General features: G+C 35.9%; 1 protein-coding gene and 1 long non-coding RNA gene across 28 annotated transcripts; both read left to right on the forward strand.

Annotated features, from left to right (window-relative positions):
• Positions 1-1,003: 1,003 nt before the first annotated feature.
• On the forward strand, positions 1,004-4,522 carry LOC104808900 (uncharacterized membrane protein C776.05). Its single transcript, XM_010534743.2, has 8 exons — positions 1,004-1,223; positions 1,373-1,492; positions 1,857-1,914; positions 2,020-2,120; positions 2,472-2,567; positions 2,682-2,775; positions 3,142-3,379; positions 3,962-4,522. The coding sequence occupies exons 1-8, from the start codon at positions 1,128-1,130 to the stop codon at positions 4,305-4,307; spliced, it is 1,149 nt and encodes a 382-aa protein (XP_010533045.1). The 5' UTR covers positions 1,004-1,127; the 3' UTR covers positions 4,308-4,522.
• A 1,606-nt stretch (positions 4,523-6,128) lies between these two features.
• LOC104808901 lies at positions 6,129-16,533 on the forward strand. Of its 27 annotated transcripts, none has more exons than XR_771023.2 (43): positions 6,129-6,227; positions 6,398-6,470; positions 6,610-6,684; positions 6,777-6,862; positions 7,155-7,248; positions 8,322-8,401; positions 8,568-8,651; positions 8,942-9,015; positions 9,110-9,216; positions 9,330-9,398; positions 9,484-9,554; positions 9,675-9,737; positions 9,919-9,985; positions 10,098-10,232; positions 10,317-10,383; positions 10,533-10,615; positions 10,729-10,797; positions 10,891-10,940; positions 11,068-11,130; positions 11,299-11,365; positions 11,449-11,562; positions 11,662-11,831; positions 11,976-12,054; positions 12,167-12,302; positions 12,387-12,453; positions 12,685-12,760; positions 12,875-12,938; positions 13,066-13,139; positions 13,251-13,338; positions 13,452-13,501; positions 13,607-13,677; positions 13,815-13,877; positions 14,047-14,113; positions 14,229-14,342; positions 14,458-14,524; positions 14,815-14,890; positions 14,971-15,036; positions 15,192-15,262; positions 15,345-15,425; positions 15,537-15,620; positions 15,698-15,771; positions 15,872-15,922; positions 16,094-16,533. It is a non-coding gene; the product is annotated as an uncharacterized LOC104808901 (long non-coding RNA). The 27 variants fall into 27 exon arrangements; XR_771025.2 differs by having other exon boundaries at positions 13,256-13,338; XR_771017.2 differs by lacking the exon at positions 13,066-13,139 and having other exon boundaries at positions 11,662-11,704; positions 11,790-11,831; positions 13,256-13,338.
• The last annotated feature ends 106 nt before the right edge of the window (positions 16,534-16,639 follow it).

The raw sequence follows: 16,639 nt of genomic DNA on the forward strand, positions 1-16,639 counted from the left end.
AAATATTAACATTTTAAATGTTTTTTTTTGTCGTAATGACTTCTTAGACATTGTATATACAATAATAATAATAATAATAATAACTACCCCAATATTTTTATTTTATTTTACAAGTTAGACCTTTGAACTCAATTCCAAACTAAATAAGATGTATTAGTTCAGATTTATTCAATTAACTAAGAAACATGTGGTAATAGTTAATAAATCTAGCCTTTTTTAAAGTTATATGCAATTTTATTCTTTTAAATAAAATATGAGATAAGCTGAATTATAAAAAATTTCCATCAAATAGTAGATGTTCTTTATTTTTTTCAGCATTTTTTTGTAAAAGTCTTTGACTTTTTTTATATTACTTGGAAATATTGATAATATTGATTTAACAAATTAAATAACATATATATATATATATATATATATATATATATATAAGTTTGGTTTTGATTCATATACTAAGTTTTATCATTTTGATCTACCCATATCACTTAGAATATTAGTGAAAATAATAATAAAAATATATATGCTTTGAATAGTACATGTATAAAGAATTATTAAATAGATGTTTAATAAAATTTAAATTTTCCGTAAGAAAATTAGATAGTCTGTAAAAATAAATCTTAAAAATTAATGGTTTTAAGTTTTAAAAAATATCATAAAATTAAAAAAATACGTAAAATATATAATTAGCAAAAAAAAATCTACAAAATTAATTAAATTAACTAAAGAATTTATTTCGTTAGAGATTACGTGTACGACAGGATACGAAGTCGAAGCGTGTAAAAAGAGCCTGGAAGTTTCCAAAGTGACAGGTGGCGCCTTATCTTTCCTTGTGTAACTGTTTCTGCGCCACGTCAGACTGCTCCTCGAGTCGAACAACGCAAATGTTTTAAATTAAAAAAGAGGTTTGCTTATAAAAATAAATTAATAATATGATTAATCACATAATCAGCGGATCGATTAATAAATTAATTACTTTTTTGTCTTAAATGTATTATTGTTGTCAATATTCTAATTATAATCCTGAGGGAAAAAAAAAACAAGCCTCTTCTGTTTCTCTCCCGACAAGCTTCTTCGTGTTCTTTGTATCCATCACTAATTCTCTCTGTCTCTCTCTCTCTCTATGTGTGATAATGGCGAATAACGAAGACCTTGCGGAAGATCCGAACTTAAATGGAGGAGGAGATTCCTTTGATTCGGTCAGCCAACGATTGAAAGATCGATCTAAGGTACGTCGTTATTGTCGCAATCATGAGATTCGATTTCGATCTCAGCGTTTTGATTCCTGTTTCAGATTCGGATTTACTCATGCGTTCCTTTTTTGGTCGGAATTTGAAATTTTCCTCCATGTTTGTGTTCTTTCGAGTTTTGTTCACAGAAAGTTGCTCAGACGAGGGAGTTGCTGTCGAAACAGGCGGTTCAGACGAAGGAGATCCTGTCGAAACAGGCGGTTAAGATTGCTAAACAAGCCGAAGAACACGAGAGATTCATCAACAAGGCATGTACTTAAATTCCGACATGAACTCGATCAATCTCGAACCGGTGTTATTTTTCCTCCCCTGGGTCTTCCTCTTCCCCTGTCCTTCGGACGTCAATAGAGACCATTGATGTTCCACGTCGATATGTGTACATAGATATGTATGTAATGCTGGATCGTACAAAAGCGATTGAGCGATTTATTGCGTACTTTACGTAGTGATTGTGACATTGATGCGTAAAGCCATGGTGTTTGGACATCTTAGTAGACATGTAGGCTGGTGGAACACCATGCTTGAATCATGATTCATTAGTGAAACAATGAACTGCTGGTTACTGTTTCCGGCATGTGGAATTGATGTGGAATGATTTTCTCGGCCGTTCAGGTGACGCATCTTCTCGGGGTGCTCGGATTCGGAGGCTTTTGTTTCCTTCTCGGAGCGAGTGAGTGAACAAAGCCGTGATCGATTGGAAGAGTTTCGAACCAAAGTTCTGACCATCTTTGTCTGATGAAGCCTTTGTGATGTTATGTTCTGCGTGTTTTCGCAGGGCCCCAAGACATTCCTCTCGTCTACTGTCTGTTCTATGTGGTCTTTGTTCCTCTCCGGTGGATATATTACCGGTACAAGAAATGGCACTACTATCTCTTGGTAAGCCTTTGTAAACCTCTAAATTGGAATTATGCTTGTCTATGCGAATTCCCGTTCATGTGTAGACTCAAATATGTATAATTTTCAAGGTACCGATCTCGGCGTATCGGTTGTAATAGATGCAATTGGATAAAATGCTGATGCATTTGCTGACATTTTGGTCTAATTTCATATATAGTTTATTGTACACAAAGATGCTTCTTCGGCTCGTGCTGAATGAAATTTCGATGCCGAATTCATATTCTTGAAATGTTGGTAGATGAAATTACTTCCTTAGGATCGAGATTCTCGGATTTTACGTGGTTCCTCTGTGGTCATTACTGACTTTTTCGTGTGCGATGTCACGGGCAGGACTTTTGCTACTATGCCAATACGATATTCTTGGTCGATCTTCTTCTTTATCCCAAAAACGAGAAGCTTTTCATGGTCTGTTTTTCTTTTGCTGAGGTATGTATGATTTTGAATCACACACACACACACATATATATATATATATATATGTTTTCATGTGTTCATTTATCAATAGTGTCTTGTTGACCAATTCTTTAAAAAATCTCGCAGGGGCCTTTAGCGTGGGCGATTATCGTTTGGCGTTGCAGCCTGGTTTTCAGTTCTCTTGATAAAATTGTTAGTGTTCTAATACATCTTTTACCAGGTAAGCTGTAGTAAAATTTCCGTGTCGTCGATATATCGTGAAGGAGTACCAAAGATTTATTTTTATTTTGCCGTTGTTTAGGTCATTTCGTTTCGGAATTTAGTAGGAAGAGGACGCCTCATGACGAATTACGAGCAGCATGTATATGATGGAATGAAATTTCGGCTTTCGAAATCTTTACTAGTGAAAAATCTTTAGCCGGACCCGAGTTGCGATGCCATTGTTTAAAAACCAACCAAAACAACCTTGTTCATGGACTAACATGAATAACTGAATGTTCTTTGTTCTGTCTCTTTGTCTTTTCCTAGTCTTGTAATGACTCTGATTCCATTTTGTTTGTTTGATTTTTTATTTTTTTGGGGGAAGGGCTCGTGTTTTTCACGATCCGGTGGTGGAACCCGACAACATTTGCGGCAATGCACCCAGAAGGCACAGCCAGAAGGGTGTCCTGGCCGTACGTGGAAGACAAGTCTTACCTCTTCATGTGGCTGTTCCTTGTCCCCTTGGTCGTTTACACTCTCTGGCAAGTTCTCTACTTCCTCATCGTCAACGTTCTTCGTCGGCAGCGTCTCCTCAGAGATCCCGAAGTCATGACATCTTACAGGTACCCTCTCTTTTTCTTCTTCTTCTTGCATCTAACCATGTTTTTAAAAAACATTCCACATCAATCTATTGGAAATTATGATGAGTTTTTAGTTTGTACAGAGTTTAGATTTTATTATGTTTTCTTTTTGAATAAACCGTTTTTCTAACCGAGCCTGACAAGTACCGAAAACCGAAATATCCACCTTTTACGTGCGAATTTATGTGTGAAAATCAGTTTTCGTTTCTTATTTGATACCCATATAACAAGATCGTTCCGAACAGAACCGGTACTAAAACCGAACCGAACCTGTTGACATTTGATTCTAGTTTGATAAACTGTACCCGAGATGTCTATCCTTACAATCTATAACCATTTGGTTTTTATTTGGGGTCTGGGTCTCTTTAGTTAAAAAGTGGGGAATGTTCATTTCCTGTTCGATCTTTTCAGTTATTTTTATATCTGGTTTAGGTCATGGTACGGGTTATGTTAATAACTTAAATATGCAATCGAAACAAGGTTTTCTCTCAGTATGGGTTCGAGTCAGCAACTCTTTTTAAGACAAAGACATTAAGAGTGTAATAATGTAATGTAATTGGACAGGGAGCTGTCGAAGAAGGCGCAGAAGGCGAACAACATGTGGTGGAGGCTGAGCGGAATGTTAGGGGACCAGAACAGGATGCTCATGTACATCCTGTTCCAAGCCGTCTTCACCGTGGCCACCATGGCCCTGACCGTTCCCATCTTCCTCTCCTACCGTCTCCACGTCGTCTTCCAGATCCTTAAAGTCTCCGCCGCCGTCTGGAACGGCGGCAGCTTCCTCCTCGAGGTCATGCCCCGTCAAGTCATCCAGAAACAACAGAAAAAATCCGACACTTCCGCTTCTACTGCTGCTCCGCCGCCGCCTGAAAACGGCCTTATTTCGAGTCAGGGCCAAGTTGTAGAGTAACAATCATAATCGTTATTGTCGTTAGGTTTTTGTGATGATACCAAATTCATAGGTCTCGTGATCTATACAGGTTTCCTCTTCTTTTTTTTTTTTTTTTTTTGGTTGGTTGGGTTTGTGGCTCTGTTGTTTTCGTGGGAAAAAAAAAAGTCTTAAGAACGTTGTTTGTATAATTTTATTGATTTTGTTACACTTTCTCCCTTTGGGGTGTGTTAGAATTTTGTCTTAAAGTGGTGTCAATCGGGTCAGATCGGTCCAAATCCTTAATCGGTTTGAGGATTTTAGGTTCGGATTTGGGGCGGTTTTGAATGTTTTTGGGTCTATATAACCAATCCCCAAGGCTGGGCTTTGGGTTCGAACTTTTTGTAAAAAAATAATAATAATAATAATAATAATTAATTTTTTTTGAAAAAAAATATTCGGTTTTTGGATTTTGATTTTGTCTGTTCTGTTTCAATTCATTGATCAATTAAAAGTGTGAAAGTCACCACCTTTGTATTTTTTTTATTACAGTGGTAAGGTGAGAGGGTTTTTTTGTCACCGACAACTCAACAGAAAGAGAACAAAAAAAAAAAAAACTAATGGGTGTGAACGTGGAAAGCATACGGATAAATTTTGTGTATATGAGTTTTTCCGCATTCATAAATATGTTTATACCACAATTATTATATAATATATATTATATATATACATGCGTGTGTATAGGATTTTTTTTATATTTATGTATATGTTTACACTGCAATTGTTGTTCCCAAAGTATAGATTTAGCAATCTAAATCTGCACAATCTATACTTGGGAACAACAATTGCATTATCAACGTATCTATACATATAAAAAAAATCCTATACACACATGTATATGTGTATATATATAGATATTATGTACAAGATTTTTCATGGCTTCTATTCGACGGCTGTTCTCATTCCGTGGAAAATGTACATCCCAAGAGAGGATCGTATTTTATCATATGGTTCCCTTGACATCATTAATATATAATACACATCCGTATGAAGCAGGAGCCTCTGGGCTAACTACGAAGTTCTCAATGGTTCAAAGACAACAATATTTAACACATCTGGTTTGTTCATGTCTTGAGAAATTTCCCCTTACCTGTAAATGTCGAAGAAGCCAGAAGGCAAAGTTTGTAGCAAATCTGATTCTTTTACTGTAACACCAAAAGGGTATCCATCTCGGGCCTCGAGACAGTTGAATCCTTCATCAGGACATAATAAAGAAGAACCTGAGTTTGCGAGTTCCGATCGTCTCTCGGCTCTAGAGGAACGGAACGAAACCCGTGTTCCCGGACACAAAGTGAGAGAACTTGTGATGTGTGTAGATGATTGATTCTATGGGACAAAAAAACAGGAGCATGTCTGAAAATCGGATCTGTGATCAATGTTTTGCCTCAATAACAACTCTCCGTTCGCCTTTCTGCTCTTCCTCTCGCTCGAATCCTCGAGCCACGTGCCTTCCTTCTGAATCAGAAACCCAAAACGCCACGTTTTGGTCTCTCGGTTTTATCTAAACCGAAAGCCTCCGTTTTGAACGGAGTCTCCTCTTTCTCCAACAATTCATGGGCCAAGCCCAACAGGTTGTGGCAAATAAATTCAATGTGTATTTTGTTATTTCTAAAAAAAAAATAATTCAGACATGGAGCGTTATTTATTGAGCCAACGTTTGGGTTGAAGGGTGGTAATTTAGATTTACGTTTGGGCTAGGCTTTTAGATAAAATAGGCCCAATTACTTGGCCCATTTATAAAAATCCTTCGAAATAAATAAATGTATGGGTTTTTAAAAAAAATTTAGACAGATGCATAAAATTTACCAGTTTCATCTCTCTTCATCTCTTTCTCTCTCGTCATTTCTTTCCGGTTCTTACCCCTTTCTTGCATTCAGCGGGGGGCGGAATCTTCTGTCGCCGGTAAGTGTTGTTTCGTTCTTAGAACTTCAAACCACCGATAAATTTTAGATATCAAGATCTTAGGGATTTCTTCTTGTTCTTACACGCATTCGATTTTGAATTTTGAATTTTGAATTTCAAATTTCAAATCTCCTTCGTTCCCCGACTTCTATTTTTTACTTCTGTTGCAGCGGCTGTTGTTCCATTGAGATCGTGCGAGTGTTCCGGGTGTCGAGGCACCAGAGCTGATAGAACTGCCAAAAGGTATCAAGTGAACACTGAAATCTAAATCTTCTTGGTTCGGAGTATCCCGTCCGATTATTTTGCGTGTATAGTCCTAAGATGCTACTCATTCGTCGAATGAAATGATGTCTTATGTAACCAGTTGTCTTACACCTGATAGGAAAAGATAGTGGGATCGCTCACATCGAAATCGAGGTCTCCAGATCTACCATGTTGATGCAACGAACGCTAGGATGTAAAATCTTTGCTTCTCATTCACTTTTGTTTCTCTTTATAAAATTATTACTCGTTGAATTGATAGTGCGACCAATCTTATGATGTAAACAGTATACTCTGTTTTTCTGAAGAAACAGGCTCTAAACTGACGATTCTTGTTGGTCATATCTTCAAGTTTGTTTTGCGATAAATCTCAGGTAAATAGCCATTTGATGCGCTCATGCGTTTCTTTCTTTTATTAAATATTTAATATATGTCTGATATATGGAAGTTGTCAATTACCGGTCCTCCCATTGCAATCACATAATTGTTCCAAGAAAATTTGCTCATCTTCTCTTGTCGTAAGAAATGAATAATTAAATAATTGTAATTGTATATTCGGATAGCGGGCCAATGGTATAGATTTCAATTCTCGAATTTCGGATGTCAAACTGAATAGGGGTTTCATGGGAGTCCTTTTAATGTATTCGATTTTGGGTTTTGTTTCAGCAATGTTCTTGGTGTCTACATCAGATTCTAACTCAGACCCCCAAACGGCAAACATGTCAAGAATGGCGTTTTATTCATGGACACGCCGAAGGAGGTAAGTAGAACCTCATAATTATCATTTGCATCATCATCATCATCGTCATCGTTAACATCTGCATTATTAACATTGCATTTGCATTATCATCATATCTTCATTGACATCTGCATCATCAACGTGGCTTTTGCATTATCATCATCATTAGCATTTGCATCATTAACATTGACATTTGCTGCATCATCATCATTAGCATTTGCATAATCACATCACACTATATCAGAATTATCACCATATAAATAACAACACATCATCTCATATATCGAAATCATCACCATATGTAACAACACATCAAATCATATCAAAATCATCACAAAACGCATGAGAACACATAATCTCATATATCAAAATCATCTCCATATACGCAACTACACATCAAATCATCACAAAATGCGTGACGACATATCACCTCACAAATCAAAATCATCACCATATGCGTAACAACACATCAAATCATATCAAAATCATAACAAAACCCGTTACAACACATCTTCTCATTTATCAAAATCACCACCATATGCGTAACAACACATCACATCATATCAAAATCATCATCATATTTGTAACAACACATCATCTCATATATCAAAATGTTCACCATAACGTAACAGCACATCAAATCATATCAAAATCATCACAAAATGTGCAACAACACATCGTCTCATTAATCATCACCATGTGTGACAAAGCATAACATAATTGACAACGCATCACATCATATCAAAATCATCGTCGTATGCATAACATCATCGCATCATCATTTGCATATCCATCATAGCATAGTTGCATATGCATCATAATATCATAGCATCATATTTGCATATGCATCATCATCATAACATCAAAGGACAAGATTTAACATCATTTTCATGTGCAACATAATAATTTATCCACCATTCTTCCTCTCGCTGCAACGTCTCAAACGACGAGAGACCATGTCAAAAGAGCCTTTGGGAGCGTTGACACCATGGCATGCCTATATCCTTTGAAGTTTTCTTGATATTTTGCATACTAACATCTAGTTGATTATGTGGTCTATATCTTGATTCTTGTGTGACGGAGATAAAACTTAGGAAATGGGTGGATACTTTGTTTTTGTTGTTGGAGTGGCTTCGGTTCGGCTTTCTTCATCAGATCATAATTGTCTACTCAGGTCTGTCATGGTTGTTCCTTTTTCTCCCCTTTCCATCAGTTTGCTAGTTTTTATTTTTAGTACTTTTGTGAAAGCAGTTTATTATTGTGCAATCACATTGTTTTTGAAGTGTAATAATATTATGACAATGTTATTTGTGTGACTTTTCCTTCAATGTTTTCTACAGCCGAGTAGACAGCCCATTACATGAAGTAGAGATTCTACGTAAGAACAAGGTGGAGCTCCCTGATTAAGGATATTAGGTTATCAGGTTAGTTCTATTACGAGCCACTTTTACATGATCAACTTTGTACAGGAGATATAAGATGGTTTGAGTGTCAAAACAAAATCAGGGTCATTGTCTAGAGACCGATGGAGAGCTGATAAAACTGCTGACCTCCCAGATAATGGCAATAAGTGAACACTTAAATCTAAATCTTCTTGTTAAAATTACCCCGTTTGTTTTAGTTTGCGAGTAATAATGGTCCTAAGATGCTGCTCATACGTGAAATGAATTGATATATTATATAACCAATTGTCTTTCACGGTTTCTCCTGATAGGAAAAGATATTGGAAGGGCTCACATCAAAATTGAGATCCGTAGATCTTCCACGTCAATGCACCAATTCTTAAATGTAAAATCTCCGCTTCTCATTCATTTTTGTTTCTCTTCATAAAATTATTACTTGTTAAATTGATATTGTCACACCAATCTTATGATCCCAACAGTATACTCTCTCTCCCAAAGTGCAGACATTGTTTTTCTGAAGAAACAAGCTCTAACCTGATGATTCTGGTATGTCATATCTTCAAGTTTGTTTGGCGAGAAATCTCAGGTAGACAGTCATTTGATGTGCTCATATATTTCTTTCTTTTATTAATTATTGAATATATGTCTGATGTATGGAAGATGTCATTTACCAGTCCTCTATTTCATCTGTGATTTTAGCACGCAAGGTGAACAATCAGTGATCCAAAGATGAATTCGGCTGAAGAGAGGTTACTTATCATCTTTCAGGTGCTGATTAATCTGATTCATAGCGGCATTTGTTGTTTCTTTATATGTTCTTTAACTTCAATTTTTTATTCTCTCATTCTCTCAGGTGATGAAAATTCAATTGAAGATTGTTATACAGTTTTTCAACTCATCTGAGCTTACAACCCAAATAGAAAGGTACATACAATGTTACTCTACTTTGGCGGGTTATACATATTTTCATGCGGTCGACTCCAAATAAACTCGGGATTAAGGTGATGTTGTTGTAAACATTTTATTTGTGCTTTTCTTCTTCAGTGAGCGTCTCCATGGAAGACAAAATATAAAATTTTTGCACTGGTTTGGTGTTTTTATGCATTGGTAAGGCAACAAATGCATAATATTAACTTCTTGTATGTTGTGTTTCCTCTTAGAAATTTATCACTTGTCAAGCTAAATGTTGCTGGTTTAATCTTATGATTGTAAGAATTTACTCGAATATCATGGAATAAGGCTGTTTTTTTTTCTGTTCTTTCTCTTTGGCTCTTACGATTGCGGAAAGGATTGCAGAAGACATGTGTCCTCAAGTATGATTAGAGGAGAAATCTCAAGCGAACGTCAGCATACTGGTTAGAAATGTGATCTATTCATATATTTTATTATTCGTTTTAGCATATATGTATCTCCCTACAAATACAAATTTTCTGTTCGGAGGTATGCTTCTCATAGAATGTTAAACAGGCGATGAGGTACGTGGTCAGTCAAGGGCCAGTAGCTTAAACAAATGGTTTGTTGAAGCTCATGGTTTTGATGAACTTAATGGAATATCTGGCAATTTACTCACACAAAAGGGGTACTTATCCATTCTTCTTTTAGGTATGGCTAGCTGGATTTGTAATGTCATTTCATTTGTGATTTGTTTTATCACTTGATGTCTACTAACTTGTCTGATTCTCTCAGGTTTGACAAAATGGAATAGAAGATTGTACAGTTGCTAAAAAAGGCTTAGTTATCAACCCAAAGGAAGGTATACAATGTTATACACAAGTGGATACATGTCTAATTTGAGTGTATTGTTTGCACTAGATTGTGTTGCATTGTCCTCATTAGCCGTTTTTCTCTTTTCTCTTTTCTTATTTATGATCTCAACCGTATACTCTCTCCCCTCTGGTGCAGACATTGTTTTCTTGAAGAAACAATCTCTAAACTGATGATTCTGGTTGGTCATATCTTCAAGTTTGTTTGGCGAGAAGTCTCAGGTAGACAACCATTTGATGCGCTCATACGTTTCTTCCTTTTATTAATTATTGAATATATGTCTGATGTATGGAAGATGTCTTTTACCGGTCCTCTATTTCATCTGTGATTTTAGCATGCAAGGTGAACAAACAGTGATCCAAAGATTAATTCGGCTGAAGAGAGGTTACTTATCATCTTTCAGGTGCTGCTTAAACTGATTCATAGTGGCATTTGTTGTTTCTTTATATGTTCTTTATCTTAATTTTCTGATTTTTTCATTCTCTCTGAATTGAAGATTGTTATACAGTTTTCCAACTCATCTGGGCTTACAACCCAAATAGAAAGGTACATACAATGTTACTCTAATTTTGCGGATTATACATATTTTTGTGCGGCTGACCCCAGATATACTTGGTATTAAGGTTATGTTGTTGTTGTTGTAAACACTTTATATGTGTCATTTCTTCTTCAGTGAGCCTTTTTATGGAATACATGAGGCAAAACTTTTGCACTGCTTTGGGGTTTTTATGCATTGGTAAGGTAACAAATGCATAATATTTACATATTGTTTGTTGTGTTTCCTCTTAGAAAATTATCACTTGTCAAGCTAAATATTGTTGGTTTAATCTTATGATTGTAACAGCTTACTCGTATATCATGGAATAAGGCTGTTTTTTTCCTGTTCTTTCTCTTATGCTCTTAGGATTGCAGAAGACATGTGTCCTCAAGTATGATTTGAGGAGAAATCTCAGGCGAACATTGGCATACTGGTAAGAAATGTGATCTATTCATATATTTCTTTTCATTCGTTTTAGCATATTTGCATCTCCCTGCAAATACAAATGTTAAACAGGCGATGAGGTACGTGGTCCATCAAGGAACAAGAGCTTAAGCAAATGGTTTTATCGAAGTTCATGGTTTTGATGAACTTAATGGAATATCTGGCAATTTACTCACACAAAAAGGGGTACTTATCCATCCTTCTTTTGTGTATGGCTTGCTGGATTTGTAATGTCATTTCATTTGTGATTTGTTTTATGTCTACTGACTTGTTTGATTCTCTCAGGTTTGACAAAATGGAATAGCAGATTGTACAATTGCTCAAAAAGGTTTATTTGTCAACCCAAAAAAAGGTATAAACAATGTTACACACAAGTGAATACATGACTAAATTGAGCGTATTGTTTGCACCAGATTGTGTTGCATTGTTCCCAAATCATTCTCGGCTTTGAACAGGTAATTGTTTGTTGTGTTTCCTCTTAGAAATTTATCACTTGTCAAGCTAAATGTTGCTGGTTTAATCTTATGATTGTAAGAGTTTACTCGAATATCATGGAATAAGGCTGTTTTTTTTTTCTGTTCTTTCTCTTTGGCTCTTAGGATTACAGAAAGGATTGCAGAAGACATGTGTCCTCAAGTATGATTAGAGGAGAAATCTCAGGCGAACGTCAGCGTACTGGTTAGAAATGTGATCTATTCATATATTTTATTATTCGTTTTAGCATATATGTATCTCCCTACAAATACAAATTTTCTGTTCGGAGGTATGCTTCTCATAGAATGTTAAACAGGCGATGAGGTACGTGGTCAGTCAAGGGCCAATAGCTTAAACAAATGGTTTGTTGAAGCTCATGGTTTTGATGAACTTAATGGAATATCTAGCAATTTACTCACACAAAAAGGGGTACTTATCCATTCTTCTTTTAGGTATGGCTAGCTGGATTTGTAATGTCATTTCATTTGTGATTTGTTTTATCACTTTATGTCTACTAACTTGTCTGATTCTCTCAGGTTTGACAAAATGGAATAGAAGATTGTACAGTTGCTAAAAAAGGCTTAGTTATCAACCCAAAGGAAGGTATACAATGTTATACACAAGTGGATACATGTCTAATTTGAGTGTATTGTTTGCACTAGATTGTGTTGCATTGTCCTCATTAGCTGTTTTTCTCTTTTCTTATTTATTTCTTCCTAAACGTGCCTCCATGGAAGGAACAAGTCAAGTTCCAAACCGATGACTCTAGTTTTTATACTTTGTTTGACACATTTCTATAGTTGTTAATAGTTTATACATTTTTATCTTTTTTAGACAGCCCATCACATGAAGTAGAGGTTCAACGTAAGAACAAGGTGGAGCTGTCTGACTAAGGAAATTAGGTTATCAGGTTAATTCCGTTGCCAGCCACTTTTACATTGATCAGTTTTTCACCAGTTTTGTAGTCTAACGATCAACTCTGTACGGGATATATAAGATGATTTGAGTGTTCCATCAAAATCAGGGTCATAGTCAACATTCATGGGAGAGCTGATAGAACTGCTGACCTCAAAGACAATGGCAATAAGGTATCAAGTGAACATTTAAATCTAAACCTTCTTTGTTAAGAGTATCCCGTTTGTTTTAGTTTGCGAGTAGTAATGGTCCTAAGCTGTTGCTCAAACGTGAAATGAATTGATGTCTTACACCTGGTAGGAAAAGATCTTGGAAGGGTTCACATCAAAATTGAGATCCCTAGATCTTCCATGTTAATGTACCAATTCTTGAATGTAAAATCTCCACTTTTCATTCATTTTTGTTTCTCTTCATAAAATTATTACTTGTTAAATTGATTGTCAAACCAATCTTATGATCTCAACAGTATACTCTCTCCCCTCTAGTGCAGACATTGTTTTCTTGAAGAAACAATCTCTAAACCGATGATTCTGGTTGGTCATATCTTCAAGTTTGTTTGGCGAGAAGTCTCAGGTAGACAGCCATTTGATGCGCTCATACGTTTCTTCCTTTTATTAATTATTGAATATATGTCTGATGTATGGAAGATGCCTTTTATCAGTCCTCTATTTCATCTGTGATTTTAGCATGCAAGGTGAACAAACAGTGATCCAAAGATTAATTCGGCTGAAGAGAGGTTACTTATCATCTTTCAGATGCTGCTTAAACTGATTCATAGTGGCATTTGTTGTTTCTTTATATGTTCTTTAACTTAATTTTCTGATTTTTTTCATTCTCTCAGGTGATGAAAACTGAATTGAAGATTGTTATACAGTTGTCCAACTCATCTGGGCTTACAACCCAAATAGAAAGGTACATACCATGTTACTCTAATTTGGCGGATTATACATATTTTCATGCGACTGACCCTAAATATATTTGGTATTACTTGGTATTAAGGTTATGTTGTTGTTGTTGTAAATACTATATATGTGTCATTTCTTCTTCAGTGAGCTTTTCCATAGAATACAAGAGGCAAAACTTTTGCACTGCTTTGGGGTTTTTATTCATTGGTAAGGTAACAAATGCATAATATTTACCTCTTGTTTGTTGTGTTTCCTCTTAGAAAATTATCACTTGTCAAGCTAAATATTGTTGGTTTAATCTTATGATTGTAACAACTTACTCGTATATCATGGAATAAGGCTGTTTTTTTTTCTGTTCTTTTCTTTTTGCTCTTAGGATTGCAGAAGACATGTGTCCTCAAGTATGATTTGAGGAGAAATCTCAGGCGAACATTGGCGTACTGGTAAGAAATGTGATCTATTCATATATTTCTTTTCATTTGTTTTAGCATAATTGCATCTCCCTGCAAATACAAATTTTCTGTTTTAGAGGTATGCTTCTCATAGAATGTTAAACAGACGATGAGGTACGTGGTCCATCAAGGAACAAGAGCTTAAACAAATGGTTTTATCGAAGTTCATGGTTTTGATGAACTTAATGGAATATCTGGCAATTTACTCACACAAAAAGGGGTATTTATCCATCCTTCTTTTGTGTATGGCTTCTTTTGTGTATGGCTTGTTGGATTTGTAATGTCATTTCATTTGTGATTTGTTTTATGTCTACTGACTTGTCTGATTCTCTCAGGTTTGACAAAATGGAATAGAAGATTGTACAATTGCTCAAAAAGGTTTATTTGTCAACCCAAAGAAAGGTATAAACAATGTTACACACAAGTGCATACATGACTAAATTGAGCGTATTGTTTGCACCAGATTGTGTTGCATTGTTCCCACTAGCTGTTTTTCTTTTCTTATTTATTTTTTTTCACTTCTCTCGGGATGAGTACATAAATAGTTTAGAGGTCAATGGTTTTACGTTTTCTTTCTTCCTAAATGTGCCTCCACGGAAGGAACAAGCTCCAAACCCATGACTCTGGTTTTTATACTTTGTTCGACACATTTCTATAGTTGTTAATAGTTTATACATTTTTATCTTTTTTAGACCCCTCATCACGTGAAGTAGAGATTCAACGTAAGAACAAGATGGAGCTGCCTGAGAAAGGAAGTTAGGTTATCAGGTTAGTTCCGATACAAGCCACTTTTACTTGATCGGTTTTTCATCAATTTTGTAGTCTAACGAACGATCAACTCCATACAGGGGTCATAGTCGAGAGACCATTGGAGAGCTGATAGAACTCCTGACCTTAAAGACAATGGCAATAAGGTATCAACAAGTGAACACTTAAATCTGAATCTTCTTTGTTAAGAGTATCCCGTTTGTTTTAGTTTGCGAGTAATAATGCCCCTAAGATGTTGCGCATAAGTGAATTGAATTGATGTCTTATATAACCAATTGTCTCTCACGGTTTCATCTAATAGGAAAAGATATTGGAAGGGCTCACATCAAAATTGAGATCTCTGGATCTACCATGTCAATGCATTGAAAGCCAGTATGTATAATATTTGCTTCTCATTCATTTTTTTTCCTCATAAAATTATTACTTGTTAAATTGATGTTGTTATGGTTTTAAGTTGGAGCACATTGGCGTACTAGATAAGTCTTGTGATATGTCGATACATTGCTCGGACTCCTTAGGCTACAACCCAAGAAAGGTATAAACCGTGAGCGTATTGTTTGCACTAGAATTTTAGGTATTTTTCATATCTTGAATGGAATGCATAAACAGTCTAGAGGTTAATGATTTTGCATATTTTCTTCTTCAGTGAGCCTCCGAGGTAGAACCAAGCGCCAAACTGATAATTCTGGTCGGCCATGCCTTGTGTTTTGATTAGCGGAGCTAATCTCAGGTAAATAGCCATTTGATGCGCTTATACATTTCTTGTTTTTTTTCTCTATTTCATTATCGTTATATCCTCTGTTTCAGGTATGATGAAAACTGTACAGAAGATCGTTTTACAAATCTGCAAACTCGTTTGGGCTTACGACCCCAAGAGAAAGGTACATACGAGTGTTTTGTTTGAGCATTGTATGCTACTCTGCTTTAGGGGTTAGTACATATTTTAAAGGGTTATTGGTTTTGTTTGACTTTCTTCTTTAGTGAAACCTCTCCATGGAAGGGTTAAGCTTCGATAACTGATGACTTAATCTGGTTTGTAATTTTCTTCTCTCTCTTCAATGATTTTTTATTTCAAGAAACAAATAAATAAACATTTGTAATTGTATAGTGGACCAATGGTATAGGTTTCAGTTCAAACTCGGTAGGGATTTCGTGGGAGTCCCTCCTCCCTTTTAACGTATTGGATTTTGGGTTTTGTTTCAGGCGATGTTCTCGGTGTCTACGTCAGATTCTAACTCAGACCAGCAAATGACGAACGGATGAAGAATGGTGTTTATGTCATGGGCACGCCGAATGAGGTAAGTAGACCTCCTCCTCATCATCATCATTCACATTTGCATCATCATCAGCATTTGCATCATCCCATGTGCATCTGCATCTGCATCTGCATGATCAACATTGCATTTGCATCATCATTAGCATTAGCATTTGCATTTGCATCGTCATCATTAGCATTTGCATTTGCATCATCATCATCATTAGCATTTGCATCATCATTAGCATTTGCATTTGCATCGCATCACACCATCATTAAACATCTACACCGTCCATCATCAGCATCTTGACACCATCGTATCACTTCACATTTCCATCGTCGACATCTCCATCATGAGCAATAGCATTACCACTACCACCACCACCACCACCACGGTAAGGTAACAAATGCATAATATTTACCTCTTGTTTGTTGTGTTTCCTCTTAGAACATGATCATTTGTCAAGTTTAATATTGTTATTTTAATCTAATGA

Source organism: Tarenaya hassleriana, unplaced genomic scaffold, assembly GCF_000463585.1.
Source record: "Tarenaya hassleriana unplaced genomic scaffold, ASM46358v1 Cleome15, whole genome shotgun sequence".
Classification (NCBI taxonomy): domain Eukaryota; kingdom Viridiplantae; phylum Streptophyta; class Magnoliopsida; order Brassicales; family Cleomaceae; genus Tarenaya; species Tarenaya hassleriana.